The 25,000-nt window shown below is 36.8% G+C and overlaps 4 protein-coding genes across 9 annotated transcripts in view; 1 reads left to right on the forward strand and 3 right to left on the reverse strand.

The window, feature by feature from the left end:
- anapc15 (anaphase promoting complex subunit 15) overlaps positions 1-1,704 on the forward strand; it is a 6,996-nt gene extending 5,292 nt beyond the window's left edge. Inside the window, exon 5 of one of the 2 annotated variants that reach the window (XM_077230336.1) lies at positions 960-1,704. In XM_077230336.1, the coding sequence (XP_077086451.1) occupies positions 960-1,007 (48 nt within the window). In that variant the 3' untranslated portion in view covers positions 1,008-1,704. Of the gene's footprint in view, positions 1-929 lie in introns of both variants that reach the window. The other variant, XM_077230337.1, reaches the window with a different exon arrangement.
- Positions 1,705-3,721: 2,017 nt separating this feature from the next.
- On the reverse strand, positions 3,722-12,743 carry tomt (transmembrane O-methyltransferase). 3 transcript variants are annotated; one of them, XM_077230347.1, is made up of 4 exons: positions 12,655-12,743; positions 10,672-10,946; positions 5,533-5,729; positions 3,722-4,196 (listed from the first exon to the last, which is right to left on the reverse strand). In XM_077230347.1, the coding sequence occupies exons 2-4, from the start codon at positions 10,931-10,933 to the stop codon at positions 3,876-3,878; spliced, it is 780 nt and encodes a 259-aa protein (XP_077086462.1). In that variant the 5' UTR covers positions 10,934-10,946; positions 12,655-12,743; the 3' UTR covers positions 3,722-3,875. The 3 variants fall into 3 exon arrangements, with proteins under 3 accessions (XP_077086462.1, XP_077086460.1, XP_077086461.1); XM_077230345.1 differs by having other exon boundaries at positions 12,583-12,687; XM_077230346.1 differs by lacking the exon at positions 12,655-12,743 and having other exon boundaries at positions 10,672-11,404.
- Positions 12,744-12,824: 81 nt separating this feature from the next.
- sfrp2l (secreted frizzled-related protein 2 like) lies at positions 12,825-23,160 on the reverse strand. Of its 3 annotated transcripts, none has more exons than XM_077230342.1 (5): positions 22,985-23,160; positions 22,193-22,229; positions 19,128-19,606; positions 14,886-14,966; positions 12,825-13,781 (listed from the first exon to the last, which is right to left on the reverse strand). In XM_077230342.1, exons 3-5 carry the CDS (start codon positions 19,498-19,500, stop codon positions 13,477-13,479), a joined length of 759 nt encoding a protein of 252 aa, XP_077086457.1. In that variant the 5' UTR covers positions 19,501-19,606; positions 22,193-22,229; positions 22,985-23,160; the 3' UTR covers positions 12,825-13,476. The 3 variants fall into 3 exon arrangements, with proteins under 3 accessions (XP_077086457.1, XP_077086459.1, XP_077086456.1); XM_077230344.1 differs by having other exon boundaries at positions 22,193-22,236; positions 22,985-23,092; XM_077230341.1 differs by lacking the exons at positions 22,193-22,229; positions 22,985-23,160 and having other exon boundaries at positions 19,128-19,866.
- kbtbd3 (kelch repeat and BTB (POZ) domain containing 3) overlaps positions 22,858-25,000 on the reverse strand; it is a 14,752-nt gene continuing 12,609 nt past the window's right edge. Inside the window, exons 5-6 of the mRNA XM_077230338.1 lie at positions 23,661-23,813; positions 22,858-23,571 (exon numbers count right to left, since the gene is read on the reverse strand). Coding sequence (XP_077086453.1) covers positions 23,700-23,813 — 114 coding nt within the window. The 3' untranslated portion in view covers positions 22,858-23,571; positions 23,661-23,699. The remainder of the gene's footprint in view (positions 23,572-23,660; positions 23,814-25,000) is intronic.

The following is a 25,000-nucleotide window of genomic DNA, read 5'->3' on the forward strand; positions in this document are numbered from 1 at the left end:
CAGTTATATACACAAAAACTTACAGTTTTATTGATATCTATATTCTGAAGGATTTTACTGAGGGGTTTGTTCATAACATCATTCACCTGATTTTTATAACATTTTATTCTTAAAAACATGGTAAAAATGTATTTTTCCTGGCTGTCGACGGCATTTTCTGATTTATGGAGTGATAGAAAGAGAAATCAAGAATCCCCTCAGTAAAATCATTTAACTCTAATATGAAAACAAAATCAAACAAGAATTTTGAACCTGGCTTTATCAAATGTTCAGATTAATATTCTGGAAATGTACGCAAATCCATTCATATTTAATTAGAAAACGCCTCAATTGCATAGAAAATCATTTCAGAAAACTTGTAATACAAAACAATGATCTTAATGTGTTTAGTCATCTGGGGAATATGGTGAGATATATTAGTTAAATATTGACCTGTGGGGTCTTGAAAAGATTTTGTTACTCAGTATTTTTGTCTTGTTTCCAGTCCAAATATCTAAAAATTCTTAAATCAAGATGCATTTACTCGAGGAGTAAAATGCCCTAAGATATTATGTCATGTTTTCTGGGGAAATAAATAAAAATTAAGTGAGTTTTTTTGCTTAAAACAAGCTAGATTATCTGCCAATGGGGTAAGAAAAATAATCTTAATTAAAACAGATATAAGATTATTTTTCTTTCCTCATTGGCAGATAAATTAGCTTTTTTTTTAAGCAAAAACTCACTTCATTTTGATTTTTCCTCCAGAAAACAAGACATAATATCTTAGGACATTTTACTACTTTAGTAAATCCATCTTTAAGAATTTTTTGATATTTGTATTGGAAACCAGACAAAAATACTGAGTAAGAAAAGCATTTTTTGCAGTGTTAAATCTGCTACGTTGATTCTAGTGAAGTTCGGTTTTGAAGAGATCTGAGTTTTGATTTTAGGTGAATGACGTGAGTGTCGCTCACTGACAGGTCGACATGGAAGGAGCCGATCAAGACCAGGACCAGTGGATGATCTAGACCAGATCAATCAATCAGACGATAAACTGGAGCTCGTGATGGAGAGAAGTGTCCGTGTGCTGCTGAAATACTCAAATGACTGTTATTTATACGTCACACACACACACAAGACCGTCAGCTCAAGTGTTCAGTGTTGCTACAGAACCACTTCACTGCAAAAAATGCTTTTCTTATTTAGTATTTTTGTCTTGTTTCCAATCCAAATATCAAACAATTCTTAAATCAAGATGCATTTACTAAAATAGTAAAATTACATAAGATATTAAGTCTTGTTTTCTGGGGAAAATTTTTGTTTAAAACAAGCAAAATTATCTGCCAATAGGGTAAGAAAAATAATCTTGTGTATAATAATAATAATCTAGTAAATGCATCTTGATTTAAGAAATGTTTGATATTTGGACTGCAAACAAGACAAAAATACTAAGTTAGAAAATCATTGTTTGCATTTCTCATAAAACCAGCACTTGTCGCAACATGATCTTTTGTCACTTTTCAGGCTTGTAGAAAGTGATCAGTGACTCTTTGGTCAATCTATAAAGTTATTGAGTTACTGGGCATTTGTGCATGTCATCCAGACGAGTGTCAGGATTCAGGAGTTCATGCGTCACATCGCATTTACAGCTCAGAAACGCTGACGGCTTTATCCTGCTGTTTGTATATTTCTTTTTAGTTGTAAATAAATTTGTTGTCAATTATTCATCTTGTACAAATGGTCAATTTGTTAACTTCCCGTCCCATTTTAATAGCATCATCGCTAACACTTTACAATAAGGTTAATTAGTTAACTTCATTAGTTAACATGAACTAAGAATGAACAATACTTCTAGAGCATTTATTAATCTTAGTTAATATTAATTTCAACATTTACTAATACATTAAAATCAAAGGTTGTATTTGTTAACATTAGTTAATGTACTGGGAACTAACATGAACAAACAATGAACAGCTGGATTTTTATTAACTAAATACTGTAACACATGTATTGCTCAATGTTAGTTAATACATTAACTAATGTTAACTAATGAACGTTATTGTAAAGCGTTACGAATCATCTGTTTAGTTTGTCATTTTTAAATCATTCAAGACGTGAAGGTTGAATTTTGTCATCATTTATTCACCGTTATGTTGTAAACCTCTCCTCTCAAATCTCACATGCACAAAGACAAAGACACACAAAGGTTTTTGATAACAGTGCTTTTACTTATTATTAAATTATTATTTAATATTATCCATACGGGTTTAGAAGGACACAAGAATCTCAATATTTGTTTTATGATGTGCTTATCACAAGGTCTTAATATAGGGCACTTTTAAGTCATTAATATTACATTTAATTGGATCCAGTTATTTATGTTTTAATTGGAAAATAAATAGGGTAAATTTCCATTTAATACCAACTTTAATTTACGATATGGCTTAATGCACTTATTAAATCACAAAGGCTTAAATAAATATATGTGCTGCATAATTCAGAGAAAACCCCACCGCTGTGTTCTTTTACAAAGCAATATAAATACATTTCAAAGAATTTTAGTATTGTAATTTTACATTATATTATTTTTCTTAAATACTTTTATTTTACAGTAAAATATTGTAACCATAATATTAATTTAATATTTAACAATAATGAATAATAATTATATTTTTATTTAAAAAGTATTATTATAATGATATGTAATGTATTCTATAATAATGTAAAATGTATTATTATTTTATGTAAGGGTATAGTTGAAAAAGATTAAATGTTGGGCGGGGCTTGATTCTGTGCATCAGTTATTGATTGGATGTTGAGATATGGGCGTGGCTCTCAAAAGGTCTTTCAGGGGCGGAGTTTAAGTGCACTAAATGATTGGTTAATCCTGCATACCTCACCAGAGAGAAACGCTTCACTGGAAGATCCAGTTGACATTTTGATTAAACATTACAGGGTAAAAACGTTTTTATAAAAATAAACGTGCATGGATGAATTGTTCACAATAAGATCAATAATACGCATTTAGAAAATAAGATCAAATTTCATTCCATGCTGTATATGCATGAATCAAGAGTAGCTATACTCACCGTGCGTTAAAATGAGTCCATTTGAGGTGTGTATATAAAAAAAATCCAATTATAGACACTTCGAGAGAGTCCGCACACTCCACCAAACACAAGAGACGTCAAAAAGCGAGATAAAATCAAATGATTTTACTGAAAAAAGTGGCAAACGTTTCAGTCACATGTGACTTTTCTCAATGCTAAGTGCAGGAGCCATCTTAATTTATGAAGTCACATGGTTACATAGATCACATGATCAACCAAGCAAGACCAATAAAGGATCCAAACACAGTGTTGGACAGCATGCTACAAGACAGAGAGAGAGTAAATAAACAAACGAAGAAAAAAAATGTAAAAAGTGAAAGGAAAATAATAATAATTAAATTAAAAAATGAATAAATAGATTTAAAGTTCACAAGTGACTGAATGAAACCTTTGACACACGTACTATACGGTGAGAAACACGAGAATGTTTTACTTGGTCCCGAAGAAGGTCAGTTCAGCCGTAACACGGATGTGAAAAAAGGATTAATAATAATAATAACAACAACAAAATAAATGAAGAAAAAATAGAATAATAATAATAATAATAATTAAATGTACAAATAAGGAAATTAAGAGAAAATTTTTTTTTTTTATTATTAATATATTTTAATGGGTGAAATTAAAAAAAATAAAAATAATAATAGTTAAATATAAAAAAGAAAAAATGAATAACTAAATAGATTTAAAGTTCACAAGTGACTGAATGTAACTTTGACTGTAAGGGTCAATAATCTCCTCACACGCGTTCCATACGTGAGTCATGTGATGTTGTTAGTGTTGAAAGCTTTACTTGATCCCGAGGAAGGTGAGCTCCGCCATGCCGTCCCGGATGCCCCGGATGTACTCGAGCGTGGCGCGGTGAACTCTGACCTCGTACAGGCCGCAGCGGCGCGCGTGCCGCAGGAAGTTGGGCGCTCCGGGGAAGATGACGTTATCCGCCAGGATGATGGAGCCCTCTCCCAGAAGCCCACTGTCCTCCAGCAGGTGCAGGTCCGGCAGATAACAGCGCTTCCAGTGATCCATGAACACGAAGTCCAGGCACTCCACGCCGAAGTCCTCACGCAAGCGCGGGATCACCTCATCCGACGGGCGCACGATCAGCTCCACCTGAGGAAACCAATGACAGAGAGATCAAACTCGTCCCTTCCAGTAATGGATGGCTTTTTTTGGCCATAATAAGCTACAATTGTAAAGCCTGGTTTCACAAAATGTCAAAGCTGACTTGACTAGTCTGAATGAATACCATATTGTATTTTAACACCATGTTTATATATATATATATATATATATATATATATATATATATATATATATATATATATATACACATATATACAAATACACTAATTAAATATTTTTATAAAATCAATTTTTTTGAAAAAAATGCATTTATTTGATCAAAAATGCTATGAAAAAACAAGGAAACATGGAAAAGTATCAAAATGATTGCTAACTAATCAAAAATACTTAAATCTGAAATATTTTTTCAATGTAAATCAGCTGTTTTCTATGTGAATATATAGTAAAGTGTAATTTATTCCTGTGATCAAAGCTGAATTTTCAGCATCATTACTCCAGTCTTCAGTGTCACATGATCCTTCAGAAATCACTGTAATATGATGATTTGATGCTCAAGAAACATTTATGATTATCATCAATGTTGAAAACATTTAATATTTTTTGTGGAAACCGTGATGCATTTAATTTTTCAGGATTCTTTGATGGAAAGAAAGTTCAAAAGAACAGTATTTATTTGAAATAGAATCTTTTGTAACATTATAAATGCCACTTTTTATCAATTTAATGAATCCTTGCCGATTTATTTTTAAAAGTAATCACAGGAATAAATTACATTTGAAAGTATATTGAAATAGAAAACATTTATTTTAAACTGTAATAATATTTCACAATATTAGTGTATTTTTAATCAAATAAATGTAGCCTTGGTGTGTAAACAATTTCAAAACAATTTTAAAAATCTGAATTATTCTAAACTTTCATCCGATAATGTACATCAGTCAACTGTTGTTGTGTTAAATTCTGCTTTACGAATCGAGTTAAAGGTGCTGTATGTAACTTTTTCACTCTACTAAAGCATATAAATACCATAATATGTTTGCATGTATTGAGGAAACATGTTAAGTTCTCATACTCGTTTCTTAGAAAAACACTTCTACAGCCAGTTATTTTACTTTGAGAAATGTGTGTTGGAATGTGTGTTTTTATTTTGGTCTGTGATACTGTATGTTGTAAATTTGCTAATTTTCATTGTCAATTGCGCTCGTTCCTGTTGGTTGTGCTCAAACTAGCATCGAGTCTGAGGAGGCGGTGAAACAACGATCTCTGATATTTTGAATTTGGACAGCAGTACCTATTTCAACCACTAGCTGTCATTATTACAGACTACACCTTTAGGAAAGAAAAATGAATTCGGAAAACTCACCATGTCCTCATCAAAACCCGCCAGTCGAATGATTTTCTCGGCCACGGCAGCGTTTCGCTCGTCCATCTCGACGGAGTAGATGCGAGCGCCGATGGGCAGCGAGCGGGCGATGCGAACGGTGCTGTAACCGCAGTGAGTGCCCAGTTCCAGAACAGTGATCGGGCAGTGTTCCTGCAACAGCCGGTCCAGGATCTTACCTGCACAAACAGCCAATCAGAACACAGCAAGTAAGCGTAAGAGCCAATCGAAACACAGCAAGTCAAGTCAAATATATTTATATAGCGCTTTTCACAATACAGATTGTATCAAAGCTGCTTCACAGTATCAATCAAAACAACTTAACAATGTTTGTTTATTACTGGAAAAAAAAGACATCCAAGTTTGGTAGAGCTAATCAATGGTATGATTGGTTAATTCATTTGAATATCCCCAACTGAGCAAGCCAAAGGCAACAGTGGCAAGGAACCAAAAAACTCCATCCAGTGACCTAATGGTGTCCTAACACCCCATCAAATGACCCAATGGAGAAAAAAAAAACCTTGGGAGAACCCAGGCTCAGTCGGGGGCCAGTTCTCCTCTGGCGTTTATGAACTAGAGGCCGAATTTACAGTAACTGTAAGATAAAAAATGTATATGAATGCCTGGCTAAATAGATGCGTCTTCAGTCTAGTTTTAAACTGGGAGAGAGAGTCTGAGCTACGAACAATATCAGGAAGGCTATTCCAGAGCTTCGGAGCTAAATGTGAAAATGCTCTGCCTCCTTTGGTGGATCTGGATATCCTAGGAATGACCAGAAGCCTCGAATCTAGTGATCTTAAAGAGCGCGATGGATTGTAAGGCGATAGAAGATCCGTTAAATAGACTGGAGCTAAACCATTTAGAGCTTTATAAGTCAAAAGCAATACCTTGTATTTAATACGGAACTTTATAGGTAACCAGTGTAGAGATGATAAAATCGGTGTTATATGATCATATTTTCTTGATCTAGTAAGAACTCTAGCGGCTGCATTTTGGACTAACTGTAGCTTGTTTATTGAAGATGCAGGACAACCAGCTAATAAAGCATTACAGTAATCTAGTCTCGAGGTCATGAATGCATGAACTAACTTTTCTGCATCAGAGACTGATAGCATATTACGTAGCTTAGCAATGTTTCTAAGGTGGAAAAAGGCTGTTTTTGTAACATATGAAATATGATTTTCAAAAGACAGGTTGCGGTCTAGTATAACACCCAGGTCTTTTACTGTAGCGGATAAAGTAACAGGGCATCCTACTATGTTAAAGTCGTGCTGTGAAGGGTTTTGTGGACGGTTTTTAGAACCGATAAGTATTACCTCTGTCTTGTCTGGATTTAATAAAAGAAAAGTACGCGTCATCCAATCTTTTACATCATTAACACAATCTGTCAATTTGGATAATTTAGCGTATTCATCTGGCCGTGATGAAATATATATTTGAGTGTCATCAGCATAACAATGGAAACTAATTCCATGTTTCCTTAGAATATTACCAAGTGGCAGCATATATATTGAGAATAATAAAGGGCCTAACACAGATCCCTGCGGCACTCCATAGTTTGCCGAAGTTATAATCGATTTTTCTCCATTTAAGTAGACGAAATGGTAGCGGTCAGATAAGTATGACCTGAACCAGCTTAATGCTTGTCCTTGAACACCAGTGTAATTTTGTAGTCGATCTCAGAGTATTGTGTGATCTATAGTATCGAACGCAGCACTAAGATCAAGTAAAACTAGTATTGAGATACAGCCTTGGTCCGAAGCTAAAAGTAAATCATTTGTGATTCTAACAAGCGCAGTTTCAGTGCTATGATGTGGCCTGAATCCAGACTGAAACTTTTCATAGATGTCGTTTTCTTGCAAGAAAGAGACGAGTTGAGCAGCCACAACTTTTTCTAATATTTTTGACCTAAATGGAAGATTCGAAATGGGTCTATAATTTGCTAGGTTATTTGGATCTAATTGTGGTTTCTTAATAAGAGGTTTTATAACTGCCAGCTTGAACGTTCTTGGAACATGACCTAAAGATAAAGATGAGTTAATAATATTGAGAAAAGGCTCTTCCATTACAGGTAACACTTCTTTCAGTAGTTCAGTTGGTATAGGATCTAATAAACATGTTGATGTTTTAGATGAAGTGATAAGTTTATTTAACTCTTTTTGTTCTATGGTTGTAAAGCATTGTAATTGTTCTTGCGGGGTGATAATTGCGGCTGAATTATAAGGCGCGAGCAGAGATCGAACGTTTACGATTTTGATTCTGATGTTTTCAATTTTCTCGGTGAAGAAGTTCATGAAATCATTACTACTAAACTGTAACGAGGTATTTTGTTCAGACGACGTCTGTTTATTTGTTAGTCTAGCCACGGTATTAAATAAAAACCTTGGATTATTTCGGTTGTTTTCTATTAATTTGCTGAGGTGCTCCGCCCTGGCCGTTTTAAGGGCCTTTTTATAACGTGACATACTGTCTTTCCACGCGATTCTAAAGACCTCTAAATTAGTTTTTTTCCATTTACGCTCTAAATTACGGGTTTCTCTCTTTAAAACATACGTAGTATTATTGTACCATGGTGCTATACTTTTTTCTCTGACCTTTTTTAATCTAATGGGTGCAACAATATCCAATGTTCTAGAGAGAATGGAGCTCATAGTGCTAGTTAGTTCGTCTAGTTCATCTGTTTGTGCAAGTGAGCGTGACAGCCAATCAGAACACAGCAAGTGAGCGTGACAGCCAATCGGAACACAGCAAGTGAGCGTGACACCCAATCAGAACACATTTGAAGTTTACCGTCAAAAATGGACACAAAAAACAAAGATCTCATAGCATCGTTCGTTAGGACACGATGTAATACTAATAATCACAATGACGTCACACGTGTGTTTGTGTGTTTTGTAACTTTTTGCCACACACTAGAGATGCGCGGATGGGCTATTATTTCATCCGCAACCGCATCACAAAACTCATCATCCGTCCGCCATCCATTCTCACCAACTTTTTTGACCAATTTTCAAAACCGCACCTGCCCGCCATCCGCTGATTGGGCGATACAAGGCGCTGCTGATGACAGCCGCGAGACTAGAAACCTCCCGCCACCCGCCCGAATTTAATTTAAAAAAAAAAATTCGTCACGTCATCCGCCCGAGTCCGCGGCTATAACCGCCAACTGCGCATCTCTACTACACACCTATCAAAGGCTGGTGACTTAAGTACATTTACCGGCCACCAATAATTTTTATCAGCCATGAATAGGGCTGGACAATAATTCAATATCAATATATATCGCGATTTTTTTTTTCCGATAACGGTGATTTGATTTTTAAACACATTTTCGATATTTCGATATACAGCATTTGTCACTGACTGACGTTAGTCGCGCAGCCGTCAGAAAGAGCAGAACATATTGGCTACTTTCGTGACGATGTTCACCACAGACACGCGGACGTGTTCAGTGCTTAGCACTAGTAGCTGATCTCCAACGCGGCAAGTTTCAGCCACAGAATGAGCGCCCCTGACCGCAATGCAAATGTGACTGAACGAGCTTCCACAAGTGAGGAGAAAGCAGACGAAATAGTTGATAAGAGAGGAAAGACTAATTCAGTGGTATAAATTCAGTGGTGTAACGGCTGAGATCTCAAAACTTCAGGTTTTAGCGCGCTGCAAAATGTGCCGGAGAGTGACTGCCGACTAGCAGCGGGAACACTGTTAAGTGTCTTAACTGAGTCTAAATGCAATTAAGAAAAATAACATTTAAATGATCATTTTGCTATAGTTTTTGCTTGAAAATGTTAAACATATCTAATCTGTAATACATTTTAATTTTGCAACTTATAAAGCGTTAAAATATGTATTCAATTTACATATTAAAACTAGTGTAGGAAATGGCAAATGTAAATTATATAATTGAATTTTAATTTTGCACCAAACGTTGCACAAATGTAATGGCAAATGTAAATTTAAAAACAGAAATACATTGTCATTTTGCATATTACATTTCAAATTGAATATTGCTACCCAAATGCTTCCATAGTCTTGTAGCAGGTATTGAGAAGAGAATATTATTGTTATGATGGGTTATTTCATTGGTTCATGTAGTTTGTTGGTGCAGTACCGAAAGACTCCAGCAGGTTTCATAGACTTGGCAAATTCATTTTTCAGCAGATTGTAGGAACAGACATCTGTTGTGGGCGTTCTTGGCAGTTTTTCTGAGGCTTTTTTATTGTTCATATCGATATCGGAATTATATCGTATCGACCGAAATTAAGAAATATATCGTGATATAAAATTTGGCCATATCGTCCAGCCCTAGCCATGAAACATAGATGAATCCTTATTAAAGTTATTAAAGTTACAAAAGTTATTCAGTCTAGAGCAGTGAGTGATTTGTCTTTGTCTTTTGTTGTTTGATTAACATTTAAAACACAGAAATATTAGGCTGCTTTCTCTTTAAGTGCAAATGCACTGATCCAATATACTGATACACATGCGTTTTCTAAATCAACTGTTTGTGTTCACTTAAAATGAGCATTTTGACAATTTTGTTTGAATATGTCTGTTCAAGCGCAAGACATTGGAGATGTCTCAATTCGGTATGCGCTCTCTAGCTTTCTCGGCGTGTGCTACAGTGTTTAAACTTCCCACACATTGCGCGAGTAATGAAATAAGGTACCTTTTGCTTCTTTTCGTGTGCTTGAATATTTAAATTGGCAGGGCTGGCGATGATCAACTGACCCGAGTATCAATCACGTATGTTCACACTCATGTTCTCACAATATTGCATTGATAGAATTCATAAAAATGGGTTACGCTTTATTTTAAGGTGTCAGTGTTACAGTGTAATTAGATATTTAAGTAATGAGTAATAATAATTAACTACATGTACTTCCTATAGGGTTAGGGTTTGGGTTAGTTGCATGTAATTATGCATAATTTACTGTTATTACTATGGTAAGTAGGCTACATATGTAACATGTAACAAGGACACTATAAAATAAAGTGTTACCTAAAAAGGTTACCGGCAAAGTGGCGATTGACACAGTTTCATATACTCGCCAACGTTGCTATTGGTGTATGGTGAGTGTTAATTTTAGGCCCTGTGTGTGTGTGTGTGTGTGTACACACCTTTCTTGGGCCCAATGTTGCTGATGAACTCCACTTTGCTGCACCACTGGTCAAAGGTGTCCAGGATGCTCTGGGAGTCTCCGGGCGTGGCGTGGGTCAGTACGTACTGAAAGGCCCGTTCCTCTCGGCTGAGGCCCGATAAACAGTCGCGCACCCAGCGGATCAGTACAGCCCGGTACAGCAGCACGAAGAAATAACGGTAACGGATGATCAGCGTGAGTAACAGAGGAAGTAAAGCCAAAGCGATCGCAGGAGAAACCATCTTCACCTCTGACCTGCAAACACAAAGACAGGCTTTAACGTCACTGAAACACAGAAGCTAGTTTAAAGCTAAGCTAAGAAGCCATATTCTTCGAGACACAATCTTTGTTGCATTATTTTCCTGTCATCTCTGTAAAGCTGATCTGTATTGTAAAAAGTGCTATATAAATAAAGGTGACTTGAAGATCAGACACCACTCAGAAAACACCCTAGCAACGGCACAGCAACATACAAACACTCAGAAAACCCTAGCAACCGCATACCAACACACAAACACCCAGAAAACCTTAGCAACCGCATAGCAACACGCTAAAACACTCAGAACACACTAGCAATGGCATAGCAACACGCTAACACTCAGAAAACACTAGCAACCACATAGCAACACACAAACACTCAGAACACCCTAGCAACTGCATAGCAACACAAACACTCAGAATACCCTAGCAACTGCATAGCAACACACAAACACCCAGAACACCCTATCAACCACATAGCAACACACAAACACTCAGAACACCCTAGCAACTGCATAGCAACACAAATACTCAGAATACCCTAGCAACCGCATAGCAACACACAAACACCCAGAACACCCTAGCAACGGCATGGCAACCTACAAAACCCAGAACACCCTAGCAACCGCATAGCAACACACAAACACCCAGAACACCCTAGCAACCGCATAGCAACACGCTAAAACACTCAGAACACACTAGCAATGGCATAGCAATACGCTAACACTCAGAAAACACTAGCAACCACATAGCAACACACAAACACTCAGAACACCCTAGCAACGGCATAGCAACACAAACACTCAGAATACCCTAGCAACCGCATAGCTACACACAAACACCCAGAACACCCTTGCAACAGCATAGCAACACACAAACACTCATAACACCCTAACAACTGCATAGAAACAAACTAAAACATTCATAAAACCATAGCAACCATATAGCAACACACAAACACTCAGATTACCCTAGTAACTGCATAGCAACACAAACACCCATATATGCAGGACACCATAACAACCGCATAGCAACACACTAGAAACATGCAGTACAGGTGAATAGAAAGACTAAAACACCACAAGACCCAAGCAACTACACAGAAACATGCTAAAACATTTAGACAACACACTAAACACACCTTGGGAACCACCCAGAACAATCTGGAAAACATAACACACTAAAAGCATTCAAACCACCACAGCAACTGCATAGCAACACACTAAAAACACTCAGACCACCGTAGCAACCGCATGACAACACACTAAAACAATGCAAAACAGGTTAGCAACCATTTAGCACCACATCAAAAAGCCCAAAAACCCATAGAAACCACATAGCAACACACTAAGAACACTCAGAACATCTTAGCAACCACAGCTTTGAGCACATCAGTATCAGCACTACTAGACTACAGTAAGAACTAAACTCCAACTACTCTACACAGCAAACACTTCACATTCAGCCTATGAAAACTCTACATTAATAATTCAAACGCCTTTGTTTCAACGTGACAGAACATGTTATCTTTCCAGAAGACACAAGCTGATCCCAGATCAGTTTCATTCAGACAAACACAGACACTCATTCCCCAACACACAAAATAAAACATCATATCTAATGATGACTTTACCAGATCAGAGACTCTCTCGACACGCAAGACACACACTCTGAAGACAGAAAGAAGAGACACTCGTGTGAGTACCACAGGTGTGCAGCAGCCAATCAGATTCCTCCGTCTGAATAATGGATGGAGCGCCTCCACTTACACCTGCGTCTCACCTGGAGCGTCACGTGACCTGAGCGCATGACATCACAGCACATTTCTGGAGGAATAGTGCAGCAGAAAGAAAACCACCAATATGTACAACAAAATGTTCAATATTCTTTAATCGCAAATAAAAACTGTCAGTACAAAGTCAGTATAAAAGTATTCAAATCAAAAAATTGGCAGAAGAAATGGCATAAAAATAATACACAAGGTATATACTCAGTAATGTGGCTTATAAAAAACTTTTTTGCTTTAATTTGGTTGGATTCAAGTATTAACATTATTATTTCTACAATTGTATTAATTGTTTTTATGTTGTCATTATTTGTATTGTATATTTTCTATTTTTACTTTATATATTGTTTGACAAACAAGTTGGTTCATTTTTTAAATTGTTCTTGTTTATGTTGGTCTTTCACTTGCATGTCATGTAAAGGAATAAAATACATTAAAATAGTGCTATATCAAATCAATTAATCTAACATAACACAGTTTGTAAATATATGTGTTTATGTATATATATATATGTGTGTGTGTGTGTGTGTGTGTGGTGTATAAAAACTTTTATGTTAGATGCGATTACTTGATTTGACAGCACGAATAAAAAAAAATCTTTTATTATTTAGAAGTAAAAATGATAAATTGAATTTACATTTCCCCTAATAAAAAACAGCTCATTTTGAAGATACAGTTTCATGCCGTTCACCACTCCAGAACTCTTCTTCGTTCATTATTGTCTGTCCAGGGGTCGTGACCTCAGCAGGCTCGTCTCAGCATCATCCTGATGAACTTCTTCAGCTCTTTCTCTTCACGGGACCATTTGAGGAGTCGCGTGAGGAGCATGCGTCCGCTGGTCATGTGGGCCAGGGCGATGTATGAGCCGGTGAGCGGCCCGTCCAGCGCGGGACAGGAGCAGTCGCGACCCCCCGGCAGCCAGAGGGCGCTCTGGTCCCCCGCCGCCACCTGATGATCCTGCCAGCGCAGAACACGACTGCGACCCTGAGGAACCACACGCACATCTGACCCGTCCCGAGACCAGGAGCCGACCCGCAGTCTGAACGCTGCAGAGAAGAGGGAGAACAACAGGAATTAGATCCTAGCCAGTGTTGTGTGTAACTCATTACAAGTAACATGAGTTACGTAATCAGATTACTTTTTCAAGTAACTAGTAAAGTAACGCATTACTTTTAAAATTTACAACAAAATATCAGAGTTACTTTTTCAAATAAGTAACGCAAGTTACATTGTTTTTCACATTTATTGACTGACAGCTCTCTTGACATCATGTTGAGACTAATGAAAGTGCACAGGCGTGTGTGTGTGTGTGTGTGTGTATGTGTGTGTGTGTGTGTGTGTGTGTGTGTGTGTGTGAACATGATGGTTATTGTAGTTCTAGACTAGATGTGAGCATTTACTCATCTCACTGAGTATATTTTTTAAATCATCCACCAAATTATCATCTCTTCCTTACAGTTAAATGAGTTAACAAGAATGCCACAAATTATAAAAACACCTGGATGTTAGTAAAACACATTAAATGGAGTTAATGCCTAAATAATATATTTTAATAATATACCTACATACGATTTTAAAATTCATCTATATCATATTGTCTCTATATTTTAATATGTTTTCAAATAATGATTAATAAAAATGGTAGAAAAACCCCTAAAACTAGCATGAAATAAATGTTAAAGCAGAAATAAGAAAGCTGTAGAGTAATCTCTGGTTTAAACCGTCCTCTACGCACTGGATTGTGGGAAAAGGTGCTTCAGCAAGTGTACATCGAATGTACACTCGAATTCAGAGAGGATTGTGGGTATAAAGAATTGAATGAATGTATGGATTGTCGTTCACTCAGAATTTAGACACTACAACAAAATGTCCGACACTCGATATAGAGCACTATATAGTGGATAGGGAGTGGTTTCAGACACAGCTATAAACAAATGTGGACAAAAAACAAAAAATTTTTGCTATAAACAAAAAATTGATTGGATGGTTGTGGATTGCTATTGGTGGATCTCATGTGAGTGACAGGTTGCCCCGCCCTCGCGCCAGTTAACATGTTGAAGAAACAGTTTTCATGTTAAACGTTTTGAGTCGTTCCATCATGATGGGTTATTCTGGATGGGTTATAATATAACTGGTCTATAGTTCCTCACCGAACGGACTCTTGCAGAAGTTCTGCTGGATCTCTCGCTCTCCTTCTGAGTCTGGACTGCAAACCTCACAGATCACAGAACCTGGAGGAAAGAGAGAAGAGACACAGACTCAATGCACACTTATTTGTACAGCGCTTTTCCCGATACACATCATTTCAAAGCAGCTTTACAGAAAACACACGAGTCCACATTACAATTTAGAGTGATCTGTTATCAGAGGTAACTGTCTAAGTTATGTTCTTCAGAAATGTACATATACAAAATCACAGTTAGCTAAAAATATATTAATTTAAGGCAGAAACAGTAAGCTCATTGAAGTAATGAATACTTGTTTGTTAACAAATGATTATAACATTAAGAAAACTGTAGCATTGGTGCATGTTGACAGATGTGGTATCAGTGGGAGGGGCATCTCGTTCTCCAGAACACGTGATTGGACGGAGATTTGCATAAACCCCTGAGTGCAGGATGAGTCATCAATATTGTTTATTTTTTCTGGAAGACACTAACAGGTGTTAAAAATCTGATCCCAACTTATTATGATGCCATCAAATACTTAAAAAATTTTAAGGTTTTGTTTTGGACCAATATTTTAACTAGAAGCTAAAGTTTGTAAACAAACTTTGAAGTTGGTTGACATTATTTGTATTGTATATTTATTATTTTTACTTTTATATATTGTTTGACAAACAAGTTGGTTGGTTTTTTCAAAATGCCAATTTACAATATAAATTGTTCTTGTTTATGTTCTTGTCATGTAAAGGAATGAAATACATAAAAAATTGTGCTATCAAATCAATTAATCTAACATAACACAGTTTGTAAATATTTATGTGTGTATATATATGTATATAAACCTCTATATACAGGTCCTTCTCAAAAAATTAGCATATTGTGATAAAGTTCATTATTTTCCATAATGTAATGATAAAAATTAAACTTTCATATATTTTAGATTCATTGCACAGCAACTGAAATATTTCAGGTCTTTTATTGTTTTAATACTGATGATTTTGGCATACAGCTCATGAAAACCCAAAATTCCTGTCTCAAAAAATTAGCATATCATGAAAAGGGTCTCTAAACGAGCTATTAACCTAATCATCTGAATCAACTAATTTCTAACTGATTCCTGAGGCTTTTAAAAACTCCCAGCCTGTTTCATTACTCAAAACCGCAATCATGGGTAAGACTGCCGACCTGACTGCTGTCCAGAAGGCCATCATTGACACCCTCAAGCAAGAGGGTAAGACAGAAAGAAATTGCGGCGTGGCATGGAGGCAATCAGCCTGTGGCACTGCTGAGGTGTTATGGAGGCCCAGGATGCTTCGATAGCGGCCTTAAGCTCATCCAGAGTGTTGGGTCTTGCGTCTCTCAACTTTCTCTTCACAATATCCCACAGATTCTCTATGGGGTTCAGGTCAGGAGAGTTGGCAGGCCAACTGAGCACAGTAATACCATGGTCAGTAAACCATTTACCAGTGGTTTTGGCACTGTGAGCAGGTGGCAGGTCGTGTTGAAAAATGAAATCTTCATCTCCATAAAGCTTTTCAGCAGATGGAAGCATGAAGTGCTCCAAAATCTCCTGATAGCTAGCTGCATTGACCCTGCCCTTGATAAAACACAGTGAACCAACACCAGCAGCTGACATGGCACCCCAGACCATCACTGACTGTGGGTGCTTGACACTGGACTTCAGGCATTTTGGCATTTCCTTCTCCCCAGTCTTCCTCCAGACTCTGGCACCTTGATTTCCGAATGACATGCAAAATTTGCTTTCATCCGAAAAAAGTACTTTGGACCACTGAGCAACAGTCCAGTGCTGCTTCTCTGTAGCCCAGGTCAGGCGCTTCTGCCGCTGTTTCTGGTTCAAAAGTGGCTTGACCTGGGGAATGCGGCACCTGTAGCCCATTTCCTGCACACGCCTGTGCACGGTGGCTCTGGATGTTTCTACTCCAGACTCAGTCCACTGCTTCCGCAGGTTCCCCAAGGTCTGGAATCGGTCCTTCTCCACAATCTTCCTCAGGGTCCGGTCACCTCTTCTCGTTGTGCAGCGTTTTTTGCCACACTTTTTCCTTCCCACAGACTTCCCACTGAGGTGCCTTGATACAGCACTCTGGGAACAGCCTATTTGTTCAGAAATTTCTTTCTGTGTCTTACCCTCTTGCTTGAGGGTGTCAATGATGGCCTTCTGGACAGCAGTCAGGTCGGCAGTCTTACCCATGATTGCGGTTTTGAGTAATGAAACAGGCTGGGAGTTTTTAAAAGCCTCAGGAATCTTTTGCAGGTGTTTAGAGTTAATTAGTTGATTCAGATGATTAGGTTAATAGCTCGTTTAGAGACCCTTTTCATGATATGCTAATTTTTTGAGATAGGAATTTTGGGTCTTCATGAGCTGTATGCCAAAATCATCAGTATTAAAACAATAAAAGACCTGAAATATTTCAGTTGCTGTGCAATGAATCTAAAATATATGAAAGTTTAATTTTTATCATTACATTATGGAAAATAATGAACTTTATCACAATATGCTAATTTTTTGAGAAGGACCTGTATATATATATATATATATATATATATATATATATATATATATATGCATACACGCATATATATATATTTATACTGGGACTCGAACTCGGGTCGCCTTGTGCACAGCTGTGGAAAATGTATTATTCTGGCAGCTTTGGTTGGGATTCTGTACCCACAGTGACAGCAGCTCACTTTCATCCGTTTCTTACAGATTTCTGCTCATTCGAACTCGGATAAATTAGCACAGTAAGAGTACATTTATTTATTTGAATGTCTTAGCGAGAACGAGATCGTGATTGCGTGTGTGAGTCAGTAATACCGTCTCTCTATTATTGTGCTAACAGGGAATGTTCTCAGAAATTATGGCAAGGTTCTAAACAAACGTTCTTAAAGTAACGTTAATAGAACGTTCGTTCAAAGTTATCTGGTCTTTAATAATCTTCTCCAAAATAGAAGGAACAAAAAAGTTATATTTATTTTTTAAATAATTTAGTTGGACATTCCTCTAAAGTTTTTTAAATGTAACTACTTGTTTCAGAACGTTCAGAGAACTCAAAAGCAGAGATGGGCAGTATTTTAATTACTTGAAATATGCATTTAATTACTTTTGAGTATTTTGTAATTTGTATTTTCCTTAACAAAGAAAAATTATATGTAATTTGTAATTAAATACTTTGAGAGACTGTAATTTGTAATTAAATACTTTGAGAGACTGTAATTTGTATTTAAATACTTTGAGAGACTGTAATTTGTATTTAAAATACTTATTTAAATATATAATTTTATTTAGCATAAATTAACTTTCATCACCTGGCTCAATAGGAACATAGACATATAAAACACGAATAGGACTACCAAATTGCCTGCCACAGTTTTTGTCTAGATGCAAGAAAATCACGTGACGTGGCGCATCCTATTGACCCTGTTCACATTTCCGGGTTTCTCAGAAGTGGAAAGCGTCATAGTTCGGTAAACTTCGATAGCATTGAATGAGAGACTACATTAAATATATATATATATATATTTTTGTTTTCACATTTGCTCAAAATAGCAGAAGAAAAACACCACAATAGTGTTTTCACAACTTTCAAAAACAGTAAAAAAAAAAAAAAAAGAGAGAGATTGATAATGGCAGTCGGAAGAGTCACTTTGTCTTTGTCACAGCCGCTGTATTAGAAACACCCTCACAGAAGCGTTAACTATTTTTTTTTTTGTAATATAATACAAATATATTGTTATAGGCGTAATTATCTTTTATTATGACACTATATGCAGCAACCTGTACGTTAAAAGCGTATCTTCTGCACTAAACGGTTATTCCACACTCTTACGGGTATAATGCCACAGTTTCTCCCGCACTTCAAAAGACTGTACATTTTGTTTGTATTTTAAAATTACAAATTACTTGTATTTAATTAAATACTTTTTTTCACAGCAGTATTTTATTTAAATACATTTGATGAGTAGGCTAGTAGGCCTATTTGTAATTAAATACTTTTTGATGTATTTGTGCCCATCTCTGCTCAAAAGTAACATTCCCATAATGTTTGAAGAATGATACAAATGGAATGTTTCCATAACGACGTGTTTAATTCAGAAATAACATATTTTTTTCAGAAATAACATGTTCATTACTTAATTGTGTTGGCTGGGTGATTCAACTGGAGTTTTATGTTTTGCAAGTGTAATAATAATGTACACCGTTTAAACCTTTCGGCGCGTCGGTTGTTGTTTCCTCCCGGTTCGCGTCTCGTTCTCCGGGAACGCAGAGCTCCGGTCCATCTGGAAACCGGGTGCAGTTGAACATCTCCGGCCACGGGAACCCGAAGGCGCTCATGACGGGCAGACACGCGTCCCGCACCGCCTCGCAGAGACTCCGGCACGGGCGCACCGGGACCGGGACCTCCGGTAAACACACGGGCGCGAAGAGCGAGCAGAGGAAGCGTCGCGTGTCCCGGTGACAGTGTTTCCCGAGCAGAGGCACCCAGGAGGCGGACTGTTGCTGAGCTTCCCTCGCGGTGTCGTGGCCCAGCAGGTTCGGGAGCCGCATCTCTCCGTAGCCGATACCGGAACACAAGCCCATCGTGTTCGGAACCGGTTTACACACCGAGCGCACTGCACCGGAGACAGACACCGGGTTTACTGTCAGACCTTCATCATCATCATCTTCATCAGCAGCTCTGGACGCACTGGAAACCAGCAGCACGATCATGAACAGAGAATGAAGATTAAACATCGTAGAGTCGCACGTTCAAACTCACATCTGTGTGTGTGTGTGTGTGTGTGTGGCGTCTCCACATCCTGTGAATCAAACACATCAAGTTCTTTATTACCAGCTGTAAAAGACTTCAGAGGCTCGTGTGAGGTTTTCTGGGAATCTACGTTAGTTTTACTTTGGGCTGTTAAAAACTTAAAACAACGTTAGAAAGTTTGGGATAAAAAGGTAATTGTAACCATATCTCACAATTCTAGAAAAAAATAAATCAGAATATAAACTTTTTTATAACTCCCAAAGACTTTTTTTTAATTATTATTGTAAAATATAAACTCAGAATTGCAAGGAAAAGTCACAAGTAGCCTACGCCCAGCACTTTAAAAAACTGTATGGGTTATTAAAATCTTGTTCCGACCTTTTTAAAAAAAACAAAAAATGTTTTTTCAAATATTAGAATGTGTCAGAATAAGTTTGGATCTGATTCAAACACAAAAAGTCGACACAAATAAACTTTTAACAGAAAAAAAAACCTAATTTAAAAAGTAGTCTTTCTCTTCCAGAAAAAATAAACAATATTGATGACTCATCCTGCACTCAGGGGTTTATGCAAATTTATGTCCAATCACGTGTTCTCGAGGAGATGCCCCTCCCACTGACACCGCCCGCCTCATTAGGGTCGTGTGGCAAACTTATTAAACGGTAACTAAACCCCTGGTCAGAGTCTGACTCCACCCACTGGCAATATTTGAAAAATGCTGGAAAAGTTGGCAGAGCCCAGCGGAGGGGGGCGTGCACCTGAGACGCGTCTCTTTGTATTTTATTTTTTTTTTTAATATAAAGCGGTTTAATCCTGAATATCAGAGCCATTACAAAATAATTGTTCATATATGTTCAGGAATCTATCACATTTTTTATTGCTAGTTAAATTAAAAGATTTAAGCAGTGAGTCTACTTCAGCCAAAAAATGTGAGAAAATAGGAAGTAATCCCATAAATTTCTGTTTATGGATAAAGAATTTGCCAAATAAAATAAAAAAATTAAAAGACCCGTCTCTTTGTATGGAATCTGTCACCAACCACCCCTTACGTCACGAACCACCCCAAACATCCAATAGGAAAATTCAACTGCAGTAGCCACCATTCAACCTGAAGAGGGCAGCACTCAGACATTTTTACACCATATATTGTAGAATTAAAACACTTTATACACAAATGTCAAAAAAGTTACTCGAATCAATGAACAGTACTAATAAGGCCCCATTCTTACAGATCATTAACTAAAAAAAGTTGGTTTAGGGTTTAGTTACCCTTTAAAATAAAAACTGTAACTGTGACTTTTCCTTCTTTGCAATTCTGAGTTTTTATCTCATAATTAAAAAAAAAAGTCTTTGTGAGTTATAAAATTGAGAGTTTTTTCTTAAGAATTGTTAGATATAAACTTGCAATTGTGAGATAAAGTTACAATTAACCTTTTTTTAATTTTGTTTTATTCCGTGGGCAGAATCGGAATAAATAATAAATTTCCGTGGAAAACTAAAAAGGTATAAGCATTTAAAAAAGTGTTTTACACAAACATAATATCTTTTTGTGAGAGAAACAAGTATAATGTATTAAAAATAGTACTGTGAAATCGATTAATTTCAATTAATTGCAGTTTCTGTATATATATATATATATATATATATATATATACACAGTATGTGTGTGTGTGCGTGTATATATATATATATATATATATATATATATATATATATATATATACACACACATACACATATATATTTACAAACTTTTATGTTAGATGCGACTAATCACGATTAATTGATCTGACAACACTGGTTAAAAATAATAAAAATCTGAAAAACAAGGACAGAAAAACTGAAAATGGTTTTCCTGTGATATTCATTCACCAGCTTCACTTCTGCTGTTCCTCACTGTGGCCACAAGATGGACACATTCAACACACAATATAAACTATATCACAGCATTTAAATCAGTAAAATCTAAATAAAATGATTAAGGTGGAAAACCTGGAGTAGCGCATCAACAACAGCTGAATGTGTGTCAAACACACTGTATAGTGAAAGTGTTTCTGTCTCTCAGTGTAAAGCAGCTGTTGTACTGTATGTTATGCACAGTCACTATGAGCCTATATATGTATATATAAATATAAACCCTACAGTGAACAGTTTACATGTGACGTAACATCATTCACTCTGACTCAGGCCTGGCATCTGTAAACGTGCTGCAAAAATAGCCAGAACTGAGTTATTTTTATTCCACTCTTTGTTTTTAGTGTCCATCAGTTGCTCTCACCTTGACATTTGAGGAGCAGATCTATATTTAATCTATATTTAATCCACAAACACAATCCAGCATCTGATGATGAGCTTCTTAAAGCCTGTCAGTCGCAGTCATAAACTCAACCTTTCCATAAACAGTCAAATCTCATCAAAAACTGCAATTATAAGGGATATTCATTGATATGAACATTGGTATTGTGTGACATTGATATTCAAATAAAACACATTTGGTATTTCTGGCAGAGATGATGAAATCACCTCAGTTATCTTTCCTGTTCTCTCCCTCCAGAAGCTTCTGTCGACTGTAAACACACACACACACACACACACACACACACACACACACACACACACACACACACACACACCTGTGTCCTCAAATCAAACCCCTCGCTGTTACAGACATTTTGGAGCAAAGAAAACAAATCAATCTCGTGTACAAGTAAAATCTGACAGAATTACTTAAAACACTCACACATTAATACATTCAAAACAATGCTGGGTTATTTCAACCCAAATTTGGGTCAAATATAGACCAACCCAACCGCTGGGTTAAATATTTAATTAAAAACTTAACCCAATGGTTAGGTTTGTCCATATTTGACCTAAATTTGCAGCATTTTTAAGAGTGATGCTTAAGATCGTTAGTGTTTCTGAAAGAGTCTCTTCTGCTCACCAAACCTGCATTTATTTGATTAAAAATACAGTAAAAAATCTGAAATATTATTTCAATGTAAATCAGCTGTTTTCTATGTGAATATATAGTAAAGTGTAATTTATTCCTGTGATCAAAGCTGAATTTTCAGCATCATTACTCCAGTCTTCAGTGTCACATGATCCTTCAGAAATCACTGTAATATGATGATTTGTTATGCATTACAATGAAACATTTTGGAATAATCAAGATTTATAAAAAGAAAATAAATCAATACTTTTATTATTATTCATGATGTTACAAAATATTCTATTTCAAATAAATGCTGTTCTTTTGAACTTTCTATACGTCAAATAATCCTTAAAAATCCTAAAAACTAATATGATTGTTCTCACCATTGATATACATATGCCCATAATAACCCCTCTGTGATGTGAAGCTGTGAGGCTGTCAGGAAAGCGGATCTACAGCATGTGTTTTTGTGTTTATTATTCTGGCAAATCCTCGTGTAAAAAGCGCCAAGCTTTTAAATAGAGCTGATCTCTCGCTCTCGAGGCATCCGTGTGACTCTGACAGCAGCAGATCTCAGATCAGTGTTAATTATAGTCGCCAATCTCAGATCAGTGTTAATTATAGTCGAACACCTGAGAGCTATACGAGATTCAACGAGATCGAACACAACAGCACACTCCACCAGCCAAACAAACTGGACAACACAACACACATTGTGTCTGCAGATGAGTCTTCAGTGATTATCAGCAATAAAATGACCGATTCTGACCATCACACACACACACACACACACACACACACACACACACACACACACACACACACACACACACACACACACACACACACACACACACACACCTCTGACACCAGAGACACACACACTCTTACACACACTTCCATGATTATGGAAAGGATGGACGATCCAGTGGTGAATCCTGAATTAGAATCACCGGATTGGTCCAGGAATCTGCCAAAAGATCACAAACAGCATCAGCTGAGAATCCCGACATCATCACATGTTCAGAGGCGCTTATGAGAGACCCGGATCATTGTCACCTTTAATGTAGAGGAATCTATTTGTGGATCCACTCAGTTTCAGGAGTTTTGGCACCACTGGATCTCTCCAACTAAAGAGCCGCACACACACACGTATACTGCATCCCCTGCTGCATGTTTACACACACTCCCCCTTTCCGTCTGGTTCCGTCTCTGACCCATTAAATATAACAATAAAAAACAGAACAATTTAACAATAGTATTGCTGCATTTTATTTACTGTTTTTTTTATAAAATAAACTAAATAATAAATAAAGTGAGATAATAATATTATTATATTTTAAATTAAAAATACAATTGACCCTACGCTAAGCCCCGCCCTCCTTAGTTACTGTTGCTACGCCTGTCAAGCTTTCGCGTCTAGCACGTCTATTACAGTGTGTATGAACCGTGTCAGACATTCCCAATGAGATAATTAGTAAGTTTTGGCGAACATGTTAAATATCTGAGAGAGCGAGACAAAAGGGACTGCAGTATGCATTCGAGGGATATATCCACGACATAATATGCAACCAATTAAAGAATAATTTAATAAAAATTGAAGCTAAAGCCTATAGTCGCAGCCGCCGCCTCATACGCTGACCATTCACATGGGAAACACACATTGAGGAATAGCGATGTTCGTGCACAGCAGGGTAAGTGAAATGTGAAACTAATCTAATAATTATAAATCAAACAGTTTATCCATAAATCTTGTGGAATAACACTAACACCGGGAGAGGTTAAAGTTACTCAGTCAGGGGTAATTTAGTAGGCCGTCGATTAACAAAATGCTGAAATATATTTTAAAGTATGTCAGTGAGTCTCCGTCTTGTCTTTAAACCTCTTACTTTACGTTAAAACGTGCATTATGAACAAAGAACCGTCATTATTTCCAGCTTCCAAGCAATAGGTGTTTTTGTTAATCCTGTCGACATTTAGTGTCGTGAATTTTTGTGAATGGGTTCTCCCACACTGCTTGATCCACGCCCGTCATTTCTCCCCTGGGCTTTTAGACTTTCGGGAAGGAAAAAAATTCCACTCCCCTGTCCAAACTTTTAGGATACCGGGTATCAGATTAGCACAATCCATACGCACAACTTTTCAGCATGTTTCCCTCGCTCGAAAGCTTGCCAGACCTCCCGCGCCTAGTTACGGTTGCTAAGACACGATTGGCCAGTGGCGGTTCTCGGGCGTGGCTTAGCGAAAGGTCAATTATAATATAGTACACCTAAAAAAATACAATGCTAATATTTACATTTAAATTTTTTTTTACTTTTATTTATTTTGTAAGAATTTCCACGATTTTTTCAAACCTGAAATCAGCAAGCTTTTATTTTGGCGGGTTGCCAGGAAGTAAG

The sequence above is a fragment of the Siphateles boraxobius genome, unplaced genomic scaffold (assembly GCF_051911475.1).
Source record: "Siphateles boraxobius isolate OS27281-9 unplaced genomic scaffold, OSU_SipBor_1 143, whole genome shotgun sequence".
In the NCBI taxonomy this organism is placed as follows: domain Eukaryota; kingdom Metazoa; phylum Chordata; class Actinopteri; order Cypriniformes; family Leuciscidae; genus Siphateles; species Siphateles boraxobius.